Genomic DNA, 16,104 nt, shown 5'->3' with positions numbered 1-16,104 from the left:
AAGTTGTCTTGAAATGTAGATACTTCAAGGGTTTCTTTCAGTTTTGCTTGGTTGTTTTTTGGTGTCCATGGAGAAATCTTTTTAAGTCATAAAGGACTGAGTAGAAACTTTCAAATTCCTTACAATGTATTAGCTGTATTCTGATGTTTGAGAATAGATGAGAGACTGTTCACTGTAGGAATAGCATACATTGAAGAGCAGGTTAGGTCTGGTTTTTCCAGACTCCAAGGATTTCTTCCAGAATTATCTAGACTATTTGGTTATTTCAGGTGTCCTGCCTAACAAAGTAAAATTAAAGAATTTGTGTATTGTGTGCCAGTCCAAACCTCTTCATTTTGAAGATTTTTCTGTGCATATAATAATGACTTGAACCTTTTGCTTTCTGATCATTTCTGCATTTTATCACTGTGCTGTTGAAAGACTGGACACTTCAAGTGGTCTTAGTTTTTTAAATCTGTGTTTTTCAAAGTCCATGGTGAACTCTAGCAGTTTTTTGTTTTTGATGTGATAAGTGAGTCTTGAAATTAGATAAAGAGGTAGTCACCAACATTTTTTTCTTCACTGAAATAGAACAATAAATGCAATTTTGCTTTTGGTTTTGCAGATCAGTAGCTTTGGTTGTTACCTAGTAACTTTTTGGAAATATAGAATCTGACACTCTACACAGTGCTACAGTGTTAGAATACACATTTATTTGCATTGTAATGAAAACCCAGCATTAATGTTTACATGAATGTTGAAATGGAAAATATAATGTTTATTACAAATAAAAAACACATTCACTGAATTGTTACTTCAGTCTTTTTGTGTGTTCACGTATATACCACAATGTTTTTCTACAGGTCCCCGTCAAAAAAGTTTTAAATCCACTATTTTAAATGTGAGTGATGGTGTCATATCCCTGGTTGTGTTTTACATTAACTGGGGGTGAGCTGTCCATGTTTTGACTTGCTATCATAAGTTTCTAAAAATAATTTCTCATTTTTCTATCTTGCTTTCTTTTAGTCATCTCTCACATATTTCTGTTCCTTCTTTGTATCTCCTGTGCTTTAAGCCTCAGATTGTATCACTGTTGTGAAAAAATACTGCTTAAATTTTAGCAAGTAGTCAAATGTACTCAATTTAATGGGAAATTAATGCTAATTAGCAGGATTTTAAAAAGCTGTTCCAAGTTCCAGATTTGAAGGAAGTACCCAAGTTTTACCAGTATGCCTTCTTGTTCCATTTGTTATGTCTTCCAAATGTCAGATGCTATAGTAAAATTTTGTTTTGGATATAATTAAATCATTGAGTCTTACTCGTATGCAAATATTCATAGCTTGTCTTAAATACTGGGAACAGAATTTTAAGTAGACATACGTGTACCACTGAAGTCTGACTTTGCATTCCTAGTTGTATTTAAAACATGAGTTGTAACTTTAGTTTACTATATTCCAATATAGCCCAGAACAGAACAGGTAGAGGAGGCTAATCTTTTGTACCACAATTAAGAGATATGCTAAATTTCCTGAAATGTGACCAAAACTAGAGAAAAATCATACTACATGTACTTAGTGTTTGTTCCTTTGTCCGACAATATGCAGTGCAACTTAATACAAATAAACAGCTTGAAAAGTAAGTTCTTTGTATGGCTGTAAGACTGCAAACAATGTCACATCAAAAATTTTATTCAGTCATCTTTAGCTAATTTTAAACATTTTATGTCACATAACTACACATGGGTTGCTTGTCTCCATCTGATTGTTCCATTTAATTTGGACCTTGTTTTTAAGGGCATTAGCGGTGAATATTATTTTAAATCAGAAATGCTATAGGTGTGCTCCAGAAAAGGGGGAGAAATAGAAATATTTTAAATTCCTAACTCTGAAAATTAAGGGCCTTGTTACTATACATCATTCTGTTTCTTGGATTATAACAGACTGTATACAGCAGAATTGCAAATGATTGCTAATTTTTTTAGTTATTTTTATCCATACTTTATAACAGTATGATATACTTGTTTGTTAATGTTAATTGAGTTTTCCTCTAATTTTTTTTGTGCATTTTCCCCCCTTTTCCATGAAGGCCTTATCTCTTTGGAGCGGGGTGTTTTTCCATAAAAGCTCCATGGTGAGTTCCAGTTCAGTCCCGCATGCCTAATTCATTTGCTGTACTCTCAAAAAGTAACTCTGTTTTGTAGTTTTGTTTTCAGTTGCATGGCCTGTTCACAGATAGATGCACCAAATTATTGAATAATTTGTAGATAAAACATGAATGTTGATATTTAAGCTTTAAAAAAGCAGTTTTCTTGGTTTTACTTCATTCCTTGGAAAATTAAAAAAATCAGTTGGGTTAGAAAAATAGAATTCTCTCATGGTGTTGGTAGATATTACAAGATATGGCTAACACCCAAGTTTAGAGCTTTGGATAGTGTATAGTGATGAAGTTCCCCACATAGCCTGCTTAATATGAGAGGATGTGAGTTATTATGAAATATAAATACTATTCAAGGTATATTAAAAATGCCCTATAAAGTTTTACTGCATTTTATTTGGTCCTTACAGACAACATTGAGTTGTTTTAGGTAGTTTAGGTATTTGAGGACTTCTGTGAAGAAGAAATAAATATTCATATAGTGATTTTTTAAAATTTTGAATTATTAGCACCTAGCCATCATAGCTTAATTATTTAGTAAATTTTCTTATGACAGTATATAGAATATAGTTTTGTCAGTCTTGGGCATGATGATCATAGCAAAGAAATAGAGTATGTTTCATATTTTAATTTAAAGATGTGAATTAGAATGCCTTAAGAACCTGATATAAAATGTTTTTAATGGTTTAAAGTCAGGGCTTTAGAATCAGATTGCTTGTGTCTTAAATCCAAACTCATACATTTACTAGCTATATGATTTCTGATAATTTTCTAAAACCTGTTTCTTATTTTCCTTATCTATTGAATGAAATCAGTAGTTGAACCACCTCCCCTCTTGGTTTATTGTCAGAATTAAATGAACTGATTTGTATGTATATATAAAATTAGTAATATATGTATGTACATATATACACACACATATACATACATACATATAAAATCAGTAGTATATAACAATATAATAGCAATATACTAGCAGTGCCTGGCATATAGTAACTACTCATTAAATGTAAAATTACTACTATTATTAATACTGTATCTTCCCCCGTCCCCTCAGTTTAAGGGATAAATCCCATGTTTGTAGAGGTGCTTCTTTAACTTAGATCATGTTATTTTTGCTTTTAAAAGCATGCTAGCCAAAAGGAAGGCATATCAGTTTTACTAAATTAGAATACTTATAAGAGTTCTACACATATCTGTGTTGTTTTCATGCTTGCCTCTGAGATTCCTTCATTAGGTCCTGTTATACGAGAAACAACATTTTGCTTTCTCTCTTGAACAAAAGAAGCTGAATTGTTCTTTAAAGTTGATTGTTATTTGACATAGACTCTTTCCAGTGTTCATATGTCCTGAGAACATCTGAAACTTTCTTTATAAGAATAGATGACATAAAACAACTCACTGTGAAATATGCCTCTTTAAAATGACACATCAAAATTAAACAGAATACATAATATTATTCTTAACAAATTCAGGACACACATGAATATAAATCCTCTGAAAATTTACCTTGATTCCTTTCATTAACCAGATTTCATCTAAAAACAACTGAAATTCATGTATTTTATAAGCTTATAGTGAGCAGTGTGACTTTTAAATGCCACCTTCAACATATGACAACATTTCTTTGTATACCAAACTTAAAACTAAATTCCTTTTTAACATAAATTCCTCATTCTAAGTACAAAGAAAAGAGTTTTCGTATGGTAATAAAGATTGAAGTTTTCACATAGAACCGAAGATGGAGTAACAAATGTTGTATGTTAAATAAGAAAAGTCCATTCCCCCAACAGCTTATGTGAGCCTCACATTTAAGCAAAAGCACTTGTCAACCAGAAATGATTTGAGGTTGAAACAAGATTAAAAGAGCCAGATTAAAGAAAGGGATGTATGAAATATAGTAGACTTTTAAATCATTGCCTGTCTTTTAGAAGACTGCTTTGTGGTCTGTTTGATGCCATCGTTAGCTCACAAGAAACTCGTTTTTAGTCACTTATACTAGACTAAAAGGTCCTCCTTTAAAATACGTTACTTCACCAGGGGTGCATGTTTTTTCCATTAAGATCTTAATGAAACCTCAAATTAAGACAGCAGAATGAATATCAATTTGACAACTTCTTCCATGTTGTTTATAAGAGCGCCTTTGTTTTAATAGTTTTTGCTATTTTTCCATGATATTTACCATTCAAATTGACAGTGTTTTTATTTACTCTTCTGAAATAAAACATCATGCTAAATATTTATAGGACTTCCAGTTATATTTACATTTACATTTTGGATGAAAGTGAAATTTTTACAATTTCTCTTAACATGTAAACTTCTTACAAATTTTTAAAAATCAGTTTCAACTTGTGACATTTGTACTTGGTTAAGATTTTGCTTTGGTATGTCACAAGTTCTACTAATCCTTTTTTCTTACTAGTGGGATTTAATTCTTTTATTCGTGCAGTTTCAGATGAGTCTGTTTTAAAATAGTGTATTTTTTTGATACAAAAATAAGCTTATTGCAAAGCAGACTGGGCCATCCTCAACATTTAAGTCAGTTTAGACTTCCCAGTATTTTGCATTGTCTAGCTTAGTTAAGAATATTTGATTTTGAATGTCATCATATGAAATAATGTGAATGATTTACACATGTAGCATATTTACTTAAATATAGGAATTTAAAATAAATAATTCCAGTGTAAATTTTTTCTTTTTCTCTTTTTTTAGATTTTCCAGTGTAAATTTTTAAGACTGAATTTTATTTCAATATTTCAAATAAGTAACAAGAATTAACCTCTTAAGTCTGTAGTACAGATTTTAAGCTACTATTATTGTTTAATTATTTTGGACAAAAATACACATACATAAAGGATGTGCAATAGATAGTCCACATGGAACCATCCCTCACTTATAAATTTTGTATTATCTAAGGTTAATTTTAAATAAAAATTAAAAATTACTTTATCAAATTATATTTAAAATTTTAATCAGTATTTTCTGTCAGTACTTGATTGTAGTATAAATAGTTCATGTAAAGAAATCTTATTTTCTTGAGAATATTTAAGAATTTATAAATTATAAATTTTATTTTTTAAGGCAAGATTTATATGGAGAATAGATTTCTTATCTGCTAAACTTATATTAATATATGAGATCTATAAGAATAATTTGTGATTAAATAGAATAATTTTAGGTAGATTATTAACATTTTTAGTTACTTAAAATATTCCCAATTTCCTCTCTTAGGGGTCTTATTCTACAAAAAACAATTGAGACTGAGAGAACATTTCTAAATTCCTTTTAAGAGTTTAATCAGGGGCTAGAGTTGTAGCTCAGTGGTAGAGCACTTGCCTGGCATGTGTGAGGCCCTGGGTTTGATATTCAGCACCACATATAAATAAATAAAATTTAAAAACAAAAGATCCATTGACAATTAAAAAAATCCATATTAAAAAATTATTTAATCATAGGGACGATTATAAGGAAAATTATTTCTTTAGCAGAAGGCTTATTCTTAATTAGTATTGTGTTTTCCATTTAAACTCAAATATTGATGATTCATTTATGTTATTGAAAAAGAAAGAAATGGTGCTTCTATCTCATGTCAGTTCTTTCCATGCTGTGTCCTTCTAAAGAGGGCACTGTCTCCATTGCTGCTTTTCATGCTATCCACAGTGTACCACGGACTTCCTTTCCTATAGTGCAGAGTAAACTTATCCAGATGGAGATCATGGTTCTATGTTTTTAAAGCAGATACCACTAGAGGGTTTTTTTTTTTTTTTAATTTTATTTTTTCTCTTGTTTGCAGTTGAGTGTGGAGAAAAAACAGGCAGGAGAAATTTAATATGTTAATCTGACTGGAGAACATAATACAGTAGAAGCCAAAGGGAGAAAGACACAGAACTTCAATAGAGTTTCTGAATATTCTTGAAATCCTAGGGATGTTAATATCCCTTCACTTCCTCTGTTGTCAGTAAAGATGATTTGCAGTCTGTGGTTCAATGGTTAAGTCTTTTCTCAAAAGAAATGACAGAGTTAAAGTCTTCATTTTTCATTTAGTATCTTGTTTGTTTATTTTGGTTTGCTTATATGTTTTTTATTCTTTTAATTTTGTTCATTTGTATTGGGCTTAGTAAATGAAGTGTTCTATGACCATTATTTTTTCTGATATGGTGAATGTGGGATTCATCGCATTTTTCTTTTATGTTTTGCTTCAAAAGTTAAACCAAATTTAAAAAAAAAATTGAATGTGGGGCTATTTGTAAAACATGAAAAGAAATAAAAGAGGAGTAATCTGTAGAAAGGAGTTCATCAGTACTATCAGTTATGTTTTGTTCTTACATACAATCATTTGAAAAAGGCTGGGCTAGGCTTGGTGGCTCATGCCGTAATGCTAGCAACTTGGGAGTCTGAAGCAGGAGGCTCACAAGTCCAGCCTCAACAACTTAGTGAAGCTCTAAGCAGCTTAGTGAGACCCTGTCTCAAGATAAAAATTAAAAGGACTGGGGATGTGGTTCAGTGGTAAACTGCTTCCGGGTTCAATCTCCAGTTACCCACCGCCCGCACAAAAAAAAAAAAAAGGAAAACAGAAGGAAAAAAAAAAGAAATGGATGAATCTACATAATCCAGTTAAACTTCTGGGCACCAATATAAATTTAAATATTAAATATTATTTTATATCATACTGTCAATTTAATTAATGAATAAAGAAAGGTCAAATAATAAAGAGAAGGTCCTTCAAACACCCAGAGTAAGTCTTTTTAAACTTGCAAATATTCTTTGATGGGATTTGTTAAGACCCATTTGGGAAGACAAAGAGTGATGTTGAGAGAAAGCAAGAAAAAATGTTTAATAAATATTAGAGTCCTTTCTTATAAGGGTTGGGTCACCAATCTGTAAATTTACATGATTTACAAGGCTAGTACTTTCCCATTCCATTCACATATGTATCACTTTTCAGTGTTTTATCTTAATGTCAACAAAAGTTTATTTTGTGATAGAAATATTCTGGGTTATTGTGTAAATGTTCGTATATAGTGTATAGCTGACACACATTAGTAGAAAAGTCCTTCTGATTCTACCAAGCATTCCTTTGAAGTGTAGGGCAAAGGACAAGTTGAGCAAAAGTCAGAATTTCTAATTTTGGGTCTATCATACAGAAAATATTTTATTAATGCCATTCTTTTCATTAGATTGTTTCTCCTTTTTATTTCTTTACGAGCCCACATGCACATATTTTTATGATTCTGTTTTGCTTAAATATCAAAATTGTTCCAGATGTAGATGAATGATAGAAAAAACTCGATATGCATCTGTTAGCCTAGTACCCTCCATCTCCAGTTTAAAGCACTATGTCTTTTTATAGGTAGCAATTTTTTTGGTTTGTTTTTGGTGTGTGGTAGGGGCTACTAGGGTTGAACCCAGAGGCACTTTGCCACTGAGCTATATCCCTAGCCCTATGTTGCTGAGACTGACCTCAAACTTGGCAATCCTCCTGATTCAGTTGCTGGGGTTACTGTCATGTACCACACTTGGCTGATAGCAGGTTATTTTGAGGTATGTGAACTCTTGATTCCTGATTAAACTCAAGCATTTACCAATAAGATTGATGAAGTTTCTATCAGAGAAAAAAGAAGAAATGAAATCGAGGAATAAAAACGACAACCTTTTCATAAACCAAGCACACTTTTACCATAAAATTTTCCCCATAGGAGATAATGGACTTGTGTAAAATGACATTGTATTGATGCTTTTTACTTTTGTGTTCCCAAATTGAAACATGTGTTACTTATAGAAGTTTAAGAAATTTTAGCTTTGGACATAGGCTTATCAGACTGTCAGCTAATAAACACATTTTTTTTGGTCCAAAGGCTAAATTTATGTTCTATCATTTTCCTACTCTTTATAATTATATTAGAAAAATGTCCATTAGCCCAGTAACAATGATTTTTAATTTGTTTATATGCATACTCTAGTGGAACCATATTTTCCCTTACCAAATGTCATACTCATCACCTCATGATTTAGAGCAACAACAAAAATCACATCCAGTGATTTGCAAAAAGCTTTAAATATGTCCCTGCGAAGCTCATTTGTACATTATAGTATCATTATTCCCTGATGGTTAGTCTAGTGAAAAAATACCAGGTCACACAATTGCAAACACCTTTCAAAAAATTCTAGAATGGTTTCCTCTTCCCCACCCCTACCAATCTCTCCAGCCCCTAAGGATTAAAAATGACCCATGGTACCTCAGAGATGCCAGTTGCAGGAACTTTTCAGCTCAATGATAACAATTCAGTGATGTGAAGAAAAGCTTTGAAGGAAAACATACATTCTAACGTAATGCAGCAAAGAACATCATAACCAGAAAGAATTCTGATGCCAGTGACCCAGATACCAGGGGAAGAGACATGCTTGTTCAGGTGTAGGGTATAGTGGTGTCATCTTTTCTGGAAGTAAGTTATTGAATTTGTGACATTTGCAATTATGAAGAAGACAAACATTCATTTCTTTACCAAAAATATCTTTTATTCCCCCTCACTGAAAGTCTTATTATGACTAGTGTTAATTATTTATGGTTGGGTGTGATTCTTCTGGAGAGTGGTGTGAAATGTATAGTCAGTTCTGATGGAAAGAAGAGACTTTTTCACATTTAGCAATGTGTACTACCATGGATTTGGTTCAAAGCGGTGGAGCAGTGGGGCCAATCACAGTTGTATCTGATACAGAGGTTTTATTTTCCTTAGAGGGAAGATGTAAAACAGAAAATAAGATATCTGAGAGACTATTTCAAGTGTCATAGGAACTGGGAAACTGAGATTGCCAAAGCAAAGTCTGACATTTTGAAAATTAGGTGAGGGCTGTGTGCTATGTAGAAGAGAAATAAATGTATGTTGAATACTATGATATGGGAAAGAACCTGCCTGGAATTTTACATGCTTTATCTAATACAGTGTCTCAAACTTGAACATACATCAGAATCTCTTGGAGGGTTTAAAAACACAGTTTGTTGGGTTCTTCCTCCAAGCTTCTGGTTTAGCCAGGTGCAGTGGCACACACCTGTAATCCCAGCAATTTGGGATTGCGAGTTTAAAGTCAGCCTTGGCAACTGAGCAAGACTTGTGTTGAAAAATATAAAAGGGCTGGGAGTGTAGTTCAGTGGTGAGTACCACCCCCACCCTGAGTTCAATCCTTAGAACCACCAAAAAAAAAAAAAAAAAAGAAAAGAAAAAAGTTTTTGGTTTAGTGAGTCTGGCATGGGTTGATCAGTAGTATTAGCCTACAAGTCTTAAAACTTTCCAGGTGGTATTACCAGCTAGGGACCAGATTTAAGAATAAATAGAATACTTAAGATAACTGTGCATGGTAAGCATTACCATTTGTACTTTACCTATTGGTAGTCTTAGCTCCGAGAGGTTAAATAAATTAACCAGAAGTACCCAGCTAATAAATGGCAGCATTGGGATTCAAATTCAGGTTTCTTCTGAGTCTAGAAACCAATCTCATTCCACCCACTATACTCTTATTAAAAGATAGAGGGATAAAGTAAAGTGAACAAAGGGACATAGAAATAATATGGTTTCATATTGGGGACTGACCTGTGGAGCTGGAACATCAGAACGAGTATTCATTGTGTCCCATCAAAGTTGTGATGTTCACCAGTAACCAGTAAGGTTATTTTCTGGTCTATGAATTAGAGAAAATAACTATCTAAGGTGGTTGGCAGAATTCTTAATGAACTTTGAGGGAAGGTCTCCATAAGTCAAAAGAGAACAGAAATATAGCATTCAAGAAAAGATGAAAGATGAATATTAGAATTTGAGGGTGTGAACCCTTATTTGTGAAAAATAAAGAGGAAAGCAAGTTCTTTATAATGGAAGCCCTTTGAAGTAGCAGCAGTTACTAAATGTGTCTTCAGACATAGGAAAAACAGAACAGATTTATGTTTCAAATGGTACAAATATTGAACTCTGCTTTAACACAGCCACCTGCCCCCATAACAGACACATTATTTTCATAAATCCATGAAGAAAAAGAAACAACAGATAGGAAAAATACAATTTCTGTAGATCACTAGCTCTTCTCCTAGAGGGTCTGACTATTCTCATAGCATTGTAGCTGAGAGCACTTTCAAGGTTTCATTCTGTATTGTTTCATTTTCATAATGCTGTTGCCATTCACCCATATTGTTAACCCCATATTTTACATATCAAAATGAAATGATAATCCATTTTATTGGGAAATATTTATACTGGTAATTTTGCTCTCCTTTAAAATCTCTGGGGAAATGTTATCCATCTGAAAAGTCACTTGTCTTGCCAGCACATAACTTTTGTTATGGAGACTGGGTCTCACTAGTTTGTCCAGTCTGGCCTGGAACTCCTGGGCTCAGGTGATCCTCTGCCTCACCCTGCCCAGTAGTTCAGACTACAGGTGCATTCCACTGCACCTGGATAAGAATTTTGTTTCAAGTGGTCTTATAAATTGCCCTCTTGACAAGGCTTTGTAACTTTGAACTAGTTTTAATTTTATTCCCAAACCGTCTCACATCATCAGTTATTAAGGCAAAATGCATGTCCATATTGTAGCATTTGAACATGTAGGGGTGGAACTGAAAGGAAAACGTTTGGTTGTCTGGAATAACTAAGTCATTTCATCATGGTAATTTTTTAAAATGTCATTTTATTTTTTAAGCAAAGTTAAACCACCTCCACAAATTTCACCCAGCAAATCGATGGGCGGAGAATTTTGCGTGGCTGCTACCTTTGGGACATCCAGGTCATGGTTTGCAAATAATGCAGGTCTTAAAAGAGAAAAAGGTATGTATTTTTACTGAAGCTCGAACTTGCCATTTATAATTTTTGCTTCTTAAGGAAAATTGGTAGTAGTTCCCCTAGAATAATTTTGTACCAAATGGTCTTAGCTTTTACTAAAAGAAAAGTTTGTTCAATTTTTAAGAAAAATTTAGTTAGCATGCCTTTTCTCAACTACTCAAACCTAGTCAAGAAGAAAATCTACCCTCTCAAATACAACATGGAATGAAATTCCCACTGTGTGATTTTTGTCTTGTTTTGTTGATGATAGTGCACAGGTGATCACAATGCTGTAAATTGCATATTTATATTATAACTTTTACATTGTTATAAGCTAATTTCACATTGTTGTCTCTGAAATGTGGAAGAAAACCTTGCTGTCCATATTTTAGAGATGAGGAATTTGAAATCAGCAAGTTTAAATAGCTTAACTAAAGACCATAAATTAGGTGATAGAATCAGAGTTCGAAATCACCTTTTCTAATGCTAAATCTTGACTTTAGGAAAAATAAATAAAACCAGCAACAACTCTGTCATATTTTTTAATGGACAAAAAAACAGCCTGTCACTGAGAAAAATGAGGGTCAACTTTTGTGGTTACCATTGGTCCCTTTGAATTTATAGTTACGTTTTTAATCCCTGATTTGATTTCCAGGATCAATACCTAAAATGTTTGTATAATTAATGTTTTAGTATGTGATTGCTTATTGTGTCTGAATTGAAGAGATTTCCTGCATTCATAGACTAACTATGAATGTTAAGGTATGATTTTCCCCTTATTATTTTAGTATTATTAAATTAGGTCACTAACTGGGTTGCTACTGGAGCACTTCTGGTGAGTTCCACAGACTGTATTGTTTTTGGCAAAATGACTTTCCTTTACGCTTAATTCTGGCAGTCAGACATCAGCCCTTTCCCTTGTTATCGCCTTTCAGTGACCCTTTCCTCAGTAATAAGATCTCAGGCACAGCAGGTTATTTACCTAAGTGAGAGAGGATACCGTGAAGTACACAGGCTTTCCATTTCCTTATCCCATCTTTATTTTTTTGTTACCTCCTTAGGTTTAACGATGCTATCGAAAGGACTTTTTGTTGCTAGTTAAAAACTTCTGTGAAGCTCAATTTCAAATGCTTCTCCCTTCTGTTCTAATTACCCTTTTAACTTGCTACTCCTTTATGTCCCACTGGCTGGTCATTAGCTATTTTCTCAAATCAGCTGTAATTGATTCGTCTGACACAGAGATAAGATGACCCACCCAGCATTCATGAGTGATTTTATATGCTCCTTGGTTTACTGTAAAACCCGAGAGTGAGCATTAAACCTGTTTTGGCAGTGAGTACATGTGTATTCCTTATAAAGTCATTTGATTAGATCCATATTCAGCACCTGACTTCTCAATGCATGACTGACCTTCACTTACCATGGGATCCAGTGATCCCGTTGAGAGAAAGTACAGTTTTAAGTGAGGAGGATGTATGTGTGTGCATGTGCACACATTTATAATAGACCTCATTTATCTAGCCATTCTAGATTCACAACACAATTGAGAAAAAGACATAGAGAATTCCCTTACATCCTACCCCGTGCGTGCATGGCTTCCTTCACTCCCAGCATCCTCCATCATCAGATTGGTACATTTGTTTCAACTGATTAACCTCCACTGACAATGTAATTTTCATTTGTTTTGATCTAGAAATGTAAGTTTTAAATTTAAGTTTTCTCAGAAAAGGTAAATGAGATGTTAGGTTGATTTAGGCATACAAGTTGATTTTCGTGCAGTTCAGTTGCTGTATCAAGTGTAACTAAAGCTTAACATGTAGGTTATTCCTCTTGAGTCAGTCCTTCCCTGCCCCACCTGACACTCATTTTATATATCTAGTGCTGAAGATCGAACCGAGGCCCTGACACATGCCAGGCAAGTGCTCTACCACTGAACCACATCTCCAGCCCCTCATTTTTCTTAATGTGGGACAAATTACGTGATAGACAAATATAAAAATCTGTATTAAGTATATTAGAATTTTGAGCATAGTTATATTATTCTTGAAATAAATTGTTTAATAATTTGGAAATTCTATGATAACATAGAACTTTTCCCACTCATTAACATCTACTCTTCATTTCTACTTTTTTTTTTTTTTTTTTTTTTGTACCAGGGATTGAACCCAGGGACACTTAATCACTAAGCCATATCCCCAGCCCTTTTTTATTTTTTATTTTGAGGCAGGGTCTTTTTAAGTTGCTTAGGGCCTTGCTAAGTTGCTGAGGCTGGCTTTGAACTTGGGATCCTTCTGCCCTAGCTTCCCAAGATGCTGGGATTATAGGCCTGTGACACCCTAGCATCTGCTTATGTGAGTCAGCCTTTAGGCAAGGAGCAGGCACCATGTAACAACATTCTTATATTTTCATTTTCTCTCAGCAGCCTCAGGAGCAGACCAACAAGATTAATAACTTGTAAAAATCATGCTGTGCTGTTTTTGTGCCACCATCACACATTCAGGTTCTGTTTATCTGTTTGTAGATCAGTCCAAACAAGTCGTAGTTGAGTCTCTCTACATTATCAGTTGCTATGGGACCTTGGTGGAGCACATGATGGAGCCTCGCCCCCTCAGCACTGCCCCCAAGATCAGTGATGACACGCCACTGGAGATGATGACATCCCCTCGAGCCAGCTGGACCCTGGTTAGGTAGTACCTCCTCCTGTCTTTCTTCTCTCTGAAAAACAGGTTAATTGAGGTATGAAAGATTAAAAATGTACCATTAGAAAATGTTTGACATATATGTACAGCTATGAAATTAGCATCAGGATCATCGTGATATATTTATCACTCCCAGGAGGATATTTGTGCCCATTTATGATCTCTCCTTTTGCCCATTTTTGTCCCTAGAGTTTTATACAAATGGAATCATGAAATACGTACTTTTTTCTTTTTTAAATTGGTGCATTATAGTTATGTATAAGAGTTGTGTTCATTGTGCTATATTTGCATATGCACAGTTTGATCAATCTCATTCCCCTTGACCTTTTCCCTTCCCCCCTCCCTCCTTGGGATCCACTTGCTATGCTGTACTGATCTCTCTTCTATTATTATTGTTGTTGTCTTTGTTATTTTAATTAGAATAGGCATTCTCTTGTCTGTTTTCTTTCACCTATCAAAATTATAATTCATAACTTTTTACTTTGATATATAATTTACATATAGTAAAATTCAATCACTGAAAATGACTTTTCACAGAGTTGTGCAACCATCCCTATAATCACTTTTCATCTCCACATAAAGAAACCCTATACCAGTCATTCCACAGTTTCCCCTCACCCTGCATTTCTATTTAACCACCAAAAATAATAATGGAACCATACAATATAATACCTTCTGTATCTGGCTTCTTTCACTTAGCACGTTTTCATGGTCCATTCATATACTGCCATGTGTCAGAACTTCAGTCCTTTTATAGTCAAGTTATAGTCCATTTTGTGGATATACCACATTTTGTTCACCCATTCATGGGTTGGTGGACATTTCTACTTTTGAGCTTCCATTAATAATTGTGTTATGAACATCATGTACAAATTATAGTGTGAACGGGTGTTTTAATTGTCTTAGGTACACACCTGGAGAACAACTTCATGTGAACTCTTTACGTCTTTGTGTTACCTTTACTTATGTTTCCCCTATTTGCAGTCCCTTGGTCACTGAAAATAGTGAGTAGCATTGAGACAGCCATTAAGGGGAATAAAAAGTAATGTAAATAGATTTGAAGGTTTCCTTTAAAGTGATTCCCCAAGATACAATGGTTAAGCACTGTAGAATGTTTATTAAGAATCAGAGTCCATCTCAAAAGTGCATAACAATGAGAATCTTTTTAAGATGGCACAAAGAGGGAGAAATGAAACCTGGAATAAAAGCTGCTCAATATAGTGCATTGTCCTGGAGAGAAGAGATTGTTCCTGACATATATGGAAGGAAACAGACAAAAATTGATATGAAAATGACCCCTCTCCTTTTGACATTTTAAAATATTCTTATATTGATTTTTGGCGGCTCCAACATTCTTTACTACTACTTTACTGTGCTGAATTGATTTGATCAATATCTGATTTATCAAGCTTATTTAGAATCGGGCAGATCTAATTAAAATTACTGCAGCATCATTGTTGAAATAGTGGCCTGTTTTGGATCTCAGATCCTAATTAGATCTATAATAAGTCATCCATTTACACAACTGTTTTTTTTTTTTTTTTTTACCATTTTATGTGACTCATTTCATTTTAAAATACACTCATTCTAAGAATAGAGAGGTCTAACACTGGTCAAAAATTACATAAAATTAGAACCCTTTAGTTGCAACATCTGAATCCTACACTCCCTCTCTTTTCTATGTTCTGAATGTCATGCGTTCTTCTTTTAGGCAGTGTTGGTTCCATGTCTCTGTATGACACATTGCCCTCTTTTTATTCTTTTTAAGCAGATGGGCTTTGTGTTTCAGGTTTTAGTGCGTTTGTTTTAATGATTACAACTTCATTTTAATGATCACAGAGATAGTGTGTGAATTTCTGTCAGTGTCTGTAAGTGATGACAGTCATGGTGATTTACATTCCATTTATTAAGCTTAAATATTAATATTCTTCACTGTTTCTTTAGAACACCACAGTGGAATGAATTGCAACCACCATTTAATGCAAACCACCCTCTGCTCCTTGCTGCAGATGCAGTACAGTATTATCAGTTCCTACTTGCTGGCTGTAAGTAGTTCTGGTTGGTTCTTTTTTTATTGTTATTGTTTTTCCTTATGTTTGATTTTTCATAGTTTGTCTTAAAATGCTGACTTTTAAAACATACATGCACATTACCCCTGGCCGATAGGCCTTACTTAGTACTTAAACAATCAGACTGAAGCGAGTATGGTATTTAATGGCAATTGTAATCCATAAACTTTAACACACATGAAGTGTGTCTCTGACTGTTGTATTCCCTGCCCCCTAATCATAGTTGAGAAGTGATGTCTTGTGGGCTCCAAAATTAAAAAAATAAATAAAAACAAAAACCTACAACATGAGGATACTAGTATGAAATAAACATTTCATAAAACTTGGAATCCACTTCTAAAAAGACAAAAATTAAGCACTTTTCATCATGAGAACTATGTCAGGAAACTTTTCTTTCTGTAG

At 33.7% G+C, this 16,104-nt stretch overlaps 1 protein-coding gene across 1 annotated transcript in view; it reads left to right on the top strand.

Moving 5' to 3' along the window:
* Positions 1-16,104, top strand: part of BCAS3 (BCAS3 microtubule associated cell migration factor) — a 568,797-nt gene that overhangs the window by 254,179 nt on the left and 298,514 nt on the right. The window contains 4 exon segments of the mRNA XM_079131371.1: positions 2,065-2,109; positions 10,816-10,940; positions 13,456-13,621; positions 15,578-15,678. Of these exon segments, the coding sequence (XP_078987497.1) occupies positions 2,065-2,109; positions 10,816-10,940; positions 13,456-13,621; positions 15,578-15,678 (437 nt within the window).

Source organism: Sciurus vulgaris (genome assembly GCF_902686455.1).
Source record: "Sciurus vulgaris genome assembly, chromosome: 3".
Taxonomy (NCBI): Eukaryota; Metazoa; Chordata; class Mammalia; order Rodentia; family Sciuridae; genus Sciurus; species Sciurus vulgaris.
This window is presented reverse-complemented; position numbering and strand designations above follow the sequence as displayed.